Source organism: Sinocyclocheilus anshuiensis, unplaced genomic scaffold, assembly GCF_001515605.1.
Source record: "Sinocyclocheilus anshuiensis isolate Anshui unplaced genomic scaffold, SAMN03320099.WGS_v1.1 scaffold1544, whole genome shotgun sequence".
In the NCBI taxonomy this organism is placed as follows: Eukaryota; Metazoa; Chordata; class Actinopteri; order Cypriniformes; family Cyprinidae; genus Sinocyclocheilus; species Sinocyclocheilus anshuiensis.
In genome coordinates this window covers 202,484-210,411 of record NW_015555802.1, presented here as the reverse complement: position 1 = coordinate 210,411, position 7,928 = coordinate 202,484, and the positions used below count along the sequence as shown (strand labels likewise).

Here is a 7,928-nt window from a genome sequence, read left to right as displayed (position 1 = left end):
TGTTCTGTTGTAAGTAATCTTAAAGATTCCTAAATGCATCTACTTTCGGAAGGCCAAATAAAGTGCTTTTGCTTTCGTCTAGAAACATACAGCGTCTCCCTGACATGGCTGCTTCAACACTAACTGCGGTTACTGAAACCACGCCTTCTTTCTTTGCGTGCACATTTGGGCGGCATTATGCAAATATTTCCACATAGTGAGGTAGATATGTGGGGGCGTGTTAGAATGAGCCGTTTTAGGGGGGCGTGGCAGAGTCTTAACTTTGATAATATCTCTTTGGTTTTGAGACTTTAGTCTTTGCAACTTCAGGGATCTTATCTACACACAATCAGCTTGTAACACTCCAAAGAGAAAGGAAAACTTGAAATCGCATCATATGACCCCTTTAAGAGAAGTCAGACTGAAAGCGCACGCTGCAGTGACCAAGCCTCTCATCAGCAGAAATAATCAAAAGGCTAGGCTCACCTTTGCGGAGGAGCATGTTATGTGGAGAGAGGAGAATTGGTCCAAAGTTCACTTTAGTGATGAGAGCAAGTTTAATTTGGGTCCAAAGGGAAACATTTTGTTTGGCATCAAACGGAGGAAAGACTGAAGCCAGAGTGTGTAAAGAAGTCCGTGAAAGGTGGAGGAGGAAGCGTCATGGTTTGAGGGATGTTTTCTGGAGCAGGAGTTGGGCCGGTCACGGTTTGCAAACAGAACCCAAATGCAGAACAGCCAGGGGAGCTTAAACAAAGGATCTTTATTAACAAAAATAAGGAGTAACACAAAACTGGACTAAAAACAAACAGATAACCACAAACATGGCTTGAAACAAAAGACCCATGGTAGGGTAAACAAAACAAAACAGGCAGAGCAGAGCGAATAAGCAGGAAGATATGACTTGACTAGACTGACCAGTAACCAAGGAAACAGTGAACGACAATGAACCAGCACAGGACAGAAAACACAAGGGGAATAAATGGGGAGCAGACAAGGAGGGTAACGAGGCAGACACAGGTGGCGCAACTGAGCAACTGAACCAGTAACCAGATAACAAGAAGGGTGGGGTCAAGACAATTGACAGGAGAGCACATGGCATAAACAAACACACAACAAGCCATGTGCTCAAACAAGGACACAGGAGACCTCTGGTCGCCATCTGGGGCACACCAGCTGATGACAGTGACAGGGCCTCTTATACAGTTACATGGCAGGGTGAATGCAAATGTTTATCAGAACCTCCTTCAGCAACATGCGGTACCTTCCCTGCAAGCATCTCCCAATTAGCCTGCAATTTTCATGGAAGACAATGTCCCCGTCACACTGCAAAATGGGTAAAGCAGTTCCTTAAAGCTAAGAGCACTGAAATAATGAAATGGCCTGCCCAGAGTCCTGATCTAAGCTCCACTGAAAATCTCTGGAAAAATCCTTGGCAACAAAGTTATGGAAACCCACTACAGTCACCGAACTATGGAAGAGAGTTGAAGAAGAGTGGACCAAGTTCACACCAGCGCATAACTAATATCACTACATATTTTGAGCTGTGAAGATTAACAATATTTCAGAAAAAATAAAGTATTTATAGATTGTTCTCTAATTTTGATCTCCACTGTATGTAAATACATTACTGACCAAAAAAAAAACACCTATTGTGCCATCTAAAGAGAAATTCTAACCCAACTTCCAAAAGGGGGCATACATGTTCAGTTTGATAGGCACTGTAAACAGCACCGGGAATAAGGTATGGTTGTAACTATCATGGACTTCATCCATCATAGAAGGGGACACAAAATGTCCAAAAAGTTAAAAATTTTAAGGGTGGTCTGCCTTATCGGTCTAACAGCACTCAATGTTTGAGATGGGCAATAATTTATCAAAAAAATAATACATTTATTTGTTTGATTTATATAATGCTATTTTTTAATTGTCAATGTGAGAAAACTAGAAACAGCTTGTTTTAGCATATTATTCACTTATTATTTACTTAGGCCTAAGCATATTGAATCAATTTAATAAACATTACCTTTTTTTCAGTTACTTTTAATTTTAATTCTATTCAGTAAATTCACTTGTCTAAGGAAAAGATTCATAAAACTCGAAGTGGGACAGTTATCATTCTCAGGCTTAATCTAGAACATGGTAAAACATGTTGTTTTGTGGTTGGGACGTTAATTTATTAACATAAAATATTATATGCATTATTTTGGAGTAAATAGCTCTTTAACTAATTTTTTTTATATTTATTTCTTTAATTATCGCCTAATATAATAAGATATATAATATATATCTTATATAATATATATCCTTATTTAATATAAACTAGAATAAACACTAAGATAGGCTCTGGAGTTTTTATTGAGTTTAATTAGTCCCAGGTTCGGTTTGTACGTGGTTGTTAAAGAGAGCAAGATGCAACAGTTTAGGGCTTGACAGACTGACAAATTATATTATTTTTTTAATAAATAGCCTACTCTAGCTTGAAAAGGTGTGGGGGTAATTTCAGATGACCTATCAGATGTATTTAATTAAAAAAAAAACGTTATAATCTATAATAACATTAAACTTATTTAATATTTTCTCTAAACCTTCTTGGATATCAAGACAGGCACCCTGCAATTCTGGCCAAATTAAAGATACGTTGTGTGTGAATTTGTACATGTTATAATGTAAGCATCATTAATGATCCCTTGTGTTTAATAAAATATTGATTAGTGAAATTAAAGGGGTCATATGATGCGATATGTGTTTTTTGAACATTGAAGCATCTCAACATATTCTGTTACACCAAATTCACAAAATAATGATCTTTAAAATAGCATCATATGACCCCTTTAAATAATGATTTCATAACAAATGAGAATGATTAGTAATTGTCTCTAATTGGCCTGATTAGCTAAGCCTGCAAAACACTTCTTATTTAGTGGTACAGTATTGCATTATTTGTAGATTATATTTAATAGTTTACACTTTGCATAAATTTGCAATTAAATTAATCACTAATTTGCAATTAGTTTTTAAAAGGTAACGTTACATTATTCGGTACTCTACACTTAAAGATTTCCTTTTACTTAAAAAAAATTTTAGGAACACTTTCTGATCAATGAGAGAAATTAACCTTCCCATTATGAGGCAATATTTGACTCTTTAAAGTGTTAAGTTTACCTTTCTAATGCCATTTTTTTCTAACTTTATTAAATGTATGTCATCTTTTGTGTAAAAAAATATATAACTTATAACTTATTTTAAACAATAAATTCAATTAAAATAATCAAATACAATCAGGAAGAATAAGTTACCAGTCAAATTAAATCAGCATCAACAATTTATCTTTTCACTAGGTGGCACAGAAGAACACAAATTAAGGAATATTTACAGACTGTTAAACGAGACTCAGAGGTGAATGTATGTAAATTCATAATAACAATGTTATGAGATTAATGTTTTAAAAATAAAGTTTTGAATATAGAAATATTAAAGGATTTAAATAGCTCAATTTATACTTTTAAAATGAAACTGAAACCGCCAGTAGGTGGCGGTAAGTCACTGTCTTTGTCACTGAATCATTCATGACACCCATATCTGGTACTTAAGTAAAAAGACGGGTTTTATGCCTAGGGTTATCGCCGTTGTAGATCAACTATAAAGGTGCAAAATGCATTTACTTACACATATTTGAGAATCGAGATTCATGATATAGCCTAGTTAACACGTTTGGGAATATTTCAAATAAAAAGGAAAAAATTAATAAAACATATAAGCCTTAAAACATAACCCAGTTATACAGCGCTATCGTGGCTGCTGTGTGTCACATGACAAGCATGACGAGCCACCCCAGTTAACAGTTTCTGGTTTCGGCCCAGTGTGTTCATTCGGTTTTGGTTTCGGTTTCAATATATCAATAATATTTCAATAGTATCTGCATATTTCAGTCTGATTTAAATATGTCAAATCGTAATTATTACCTCGATAATGATTGTGTTGTCCTCTTGAAACGTATGCAAAAAAGTTCTTGCACATGGCCTGTCTGAATTAAAGACCACAAACGGCAGTACACTATTACACTAAGCGCTTCTGCGCCCGTCAGGCTATATTAGCCTATTCTAAACATAAAGACGATGAACGATGTAATTGCTGTTTGAATTCTTAATATACCTTGCTATATTTAAATTTATTGCATTTACTACATTTATTGTCCTTGATTCTTATTAAGTTTTTCTTGAAAATCGAATAACTGCTCTTTAATGCTGCGTATTACTAATATTAACTATATGGCCCCGTGTTATTGTCATTTTGCATTATTGACACTATTTTCCTAATTAATGCTGTTCAGTTGCTTTGACACAATCTGTATTGTTAAAAGCGCTATATAAATAAAGGTGACTTGACTTGACTTTACTGATGTTGTGAAGCGACGGCAGCGATGTGATTGTGAAGGATGCTGTTGCTGTAAGGCGTGTCTACGCCACTGATATGCCAACAAATGACCCTGAAAATGGGCAGGGTTCTGCGGCACGGAGGATGCTGAAGGATGCTGTTGTGATAGGGATGCAGGTACTGTAGAGCCCGTAGAGCCACATGAACCAGCGTCAGAAAATGGGCAGGGCTCTACGGCATCTCTACTTAAACCGAAACCGAAAATTCGGGAAACACACGAAAACCTGAAAACTGAAAACTAAAACTGATTTTTTTTTTTAAGTAGACCTATTACACATCCTTTGTTAATAAGGAGGTCTATACACATTCTAAATACAATTCTAAAACGTTGTAAGCAGTTACATTTGTTGTACACTCAAAAAAAAAAAATAGACCTCTTTTGTTAATAGCTACACCTTTTCTAAATATTGTAAAATGTTATAAAAAGTTATTATTTGTTTTGTTTTTTTTCCGGTGGCAATACTACCTAGGCTACATAGCCTATATTGCACTTCAGGCATTTTATCAAGCACAACAAATGACAAATGTTCCCTTTCAAGAATTCTCGGTTTCGTACACGTTTACTGAGATTTTTACTTTAACCATATAAACACTCTGTATCATTTATTCTTCTTTAAAATGGAAAACCATAATTATTACCTCGATGATGACAGTGTTGTCCTTTGGAAATGTAGCCGTGTCCTTGTTGCATGAGCTGGTCTCTGTCTGAATTATAGGTCGAAAGCGGCAGAACACTTTAATATTATACTTAGCTGATGCGTCCGTCATGATAATAGGCTATACAATAATATATTTTAATATACAAACAGAATATCTGAAATCTTTAGAAGAAATATAATCTGATGCTAATAATTTTATCCTTGATTCTTATTATTTTTTTTTTGTTGTTGTTTTTTTTTATTGAATAGCTGATCTTGCTGAAGTTGTGAAGCGACGGTCAGAGTGATGTGATCTGAAGGATGCTGTTGCTGTGATAGATAGAGATGCAGGTATACTGTAGAACGTGTCTGTGCCACTGAATTCAGCCAGCGTCTGAAATAGATAGGGCTCTGCGGCATCTCTTTTATGACATTCTTAAACTGAAACCGAAAATTCTGGAAACTCACGGACTGAAAACCCTATGGGCATTAGCCTACGGCACAGTGATCATCTGGATAATGTGCTCAACCCGAAACCGAAAATTCTGGAAACACTCGGACTGAAAACCCTATGGGCATTACGGCACAGTCATCATCTGGGTAATGTGCTCAAGCCGAAACCGAAAATTCAGGAAACACATGGGCGAGAACCGATATATTTTTATTATTACTTTTTTTTTAGTTTAGTTTTTTTTTTCTTTGTTCTGTTTTTTATACCTCTTTTAAATATCTTCTAAATATAACACTTTGTGAGTGATTGTTCCAGTGGCATTACTACCATGTATAGCCTAGCCTATGCACTTCATGCTAATAAGTACATCTTCACCCTACAAAGTGTTTATAATGCAAAAGTACGGTACTTTATAACAACAACCATGTACTAAATGTAATACAGCGACATTTACAGTATGCATGCTTTTGTGTGATCCTCACATTCTCAGCGATCAAGACCATACTTAATGTAGGATTGATGTGCACTACAGCTTAAAATATGTGCATTTCTGCCTGTATTCGAATTATAATCACAAAGCGTTTATTAATCATTCAGATAGGGTATAATTGTGCGTTAAAACAGTTTAAAACAGTGCGTTTTTTCCGCGTGATGGTGGGAGGCCCCATAGAATAAGGCAGTTGTTCTAAATGTAGATTGTGACGTTATAAAGCTATATAAAGGTGAAACATTCTGCAACGCTCGTTTTGCTCATTCTGCTGCTAAATCACGTTAGCGATGGGTCAACGTAGTTCTCGTTGCAAAGAGGCAGGAAAAAAATGTGGGCGTGTGTACAATTTCCATCATGGTACAGCGCCACAATCTTTCACTGGTTTGGTGGAAGGCCACCCACATCCAGTTTGTGATGTGGGTGAGAAAAAGAAGAAAGGGAGGACACCTCTAAAAAGACAAAGAGGTTCAGGTTGTGGAGGTGGACCTCTTATTGGAGAGCTGGTCAAAAATACAGCAGGAAGACTAGCTCAGCTCAGGGTGAGGATGAGGCTCGGGTACTGAAGCTGCGGCAGTACCATCTAGAAGCAGTCCTGATGGTAAACGACATGTTTTATGAATATGTACAAGTATCCAACAAGTTAAATAATAATTAACATCTTAGATGCAGTAATATGAGTATCCACTATGTAATATATATATATATATATATATATATATATAATTTATTTATTAATTATTATTAACACTGTGTTTTGGTGTATATCATTACCTTCATTACAGCAGTTCATCTGCACTGTAGAGAACCACAATCATCAGGAAACTTCAACCAGTGACCCTGAAGTCTGTCCTGTAGTAGAGGAACATCTTGCTGTTCATCCTGATGCAGATGTCCTCCAATCTCCAGTAATCTTCAGTTAGTTCCACAGAGGTCTCTGCATCACCTCTGACAAAGCAGCTGGAGAATAATGGAAAGATGAAAACTGAGGGTAAATGTACTACCGCAATAACACAACACACGCACTCTCTTGATACTACATCAAGCCATTTTAATATCACTGGTTTATTCGTTAAACAAGAATTTGACTACACTGCAGTCAATGCTTGATATTTTAAGTAACCTTGTTTTTCCTTTAATAGTCATCAATTCCTGCTATTATGTGATCGGCAACATGCTGGGACAAGGGACGTTTGGAGCCATGTATGAGGGGAGTCGTCTGCAGGACGGCTTTAAAGGTCCCATATTGTCAAAACTGAAATTTCCTGGCTTTTTTTCACGATTACTGAGGTCTAGGGGCTATTTAACTGCCATATAAGTTTCAAAACAGTCAGTCCACAGCATTAGTTTATTAACAAATAATTCAAATATCCCCTCACTATTTTTTACTTTTTTTGTTTGTTTGTTTTTTGGGCTGATGTGCCAAAATTGTTGTTTGCATTCAGTAGCCTATATGGCAGCATTTTTGTTGTGCAAATTTTTTGCATATGGGCCCGGGGCTGACTTGCTACGCCGCTGAATAAGACTGATGTACCCGTGTTGTAACACAAATAAATGTAAGGTTTTTGGATTTTCCCCTTACTTTAAATGCATGCTTATGGCTCATTATTATTAATCGAAAAAAACAACAACAACAAAAAAAAAAATTAAACTTTGAACTTTTATTAACAAAATGAATAAGGACATGTTTTACTCGCGTTTAACACATATAAATAGCCTATGGATTTCCCCTTAGGCTACATTAAAACGATCGCGTCTGAAGAAAATATGTGTATGTAAGAGAAGAATGTATGTATGTGTGAGAGAGAGTATAGTGAAAACGGAAGGAGTATAGTGGAAACGGAAGGCAGGTCAGGCCATTACTGCGGGAAGTAGGGGTGCTGAGGGTGCTGCAGCACCCCCTGGAGTGTAGCCCACGAAAAAATGTGGGGGCTGGGGG

At 36.3% G+C, this 7,928-nt stretch overlaps 1 protein-coding gene across 1 annotated transcript in view; it reads right to left on the bottom strand.

Moving 5' to 3' along the window:
- LOC107674939 (kinesin heavy chain-like) overlaps positions 1-5,181 on the bottom strand; it is a 75,954-nt gene extending 70,773 nt beyond the window's left edge. The window contains exon 1 of the mRNA XM_016469101.1: positions 5,053-5,181. Within this exon, the coding sequence (XP_016324587.1) occupies positions 5,053-5,181 (129 nt within the window). The remainder of the gene's footprint in view (positions 1-5,052) is intronic.
- Between the last annotated feature and the right edge of the window lie 2,747 nt (positions 5,182-7,928).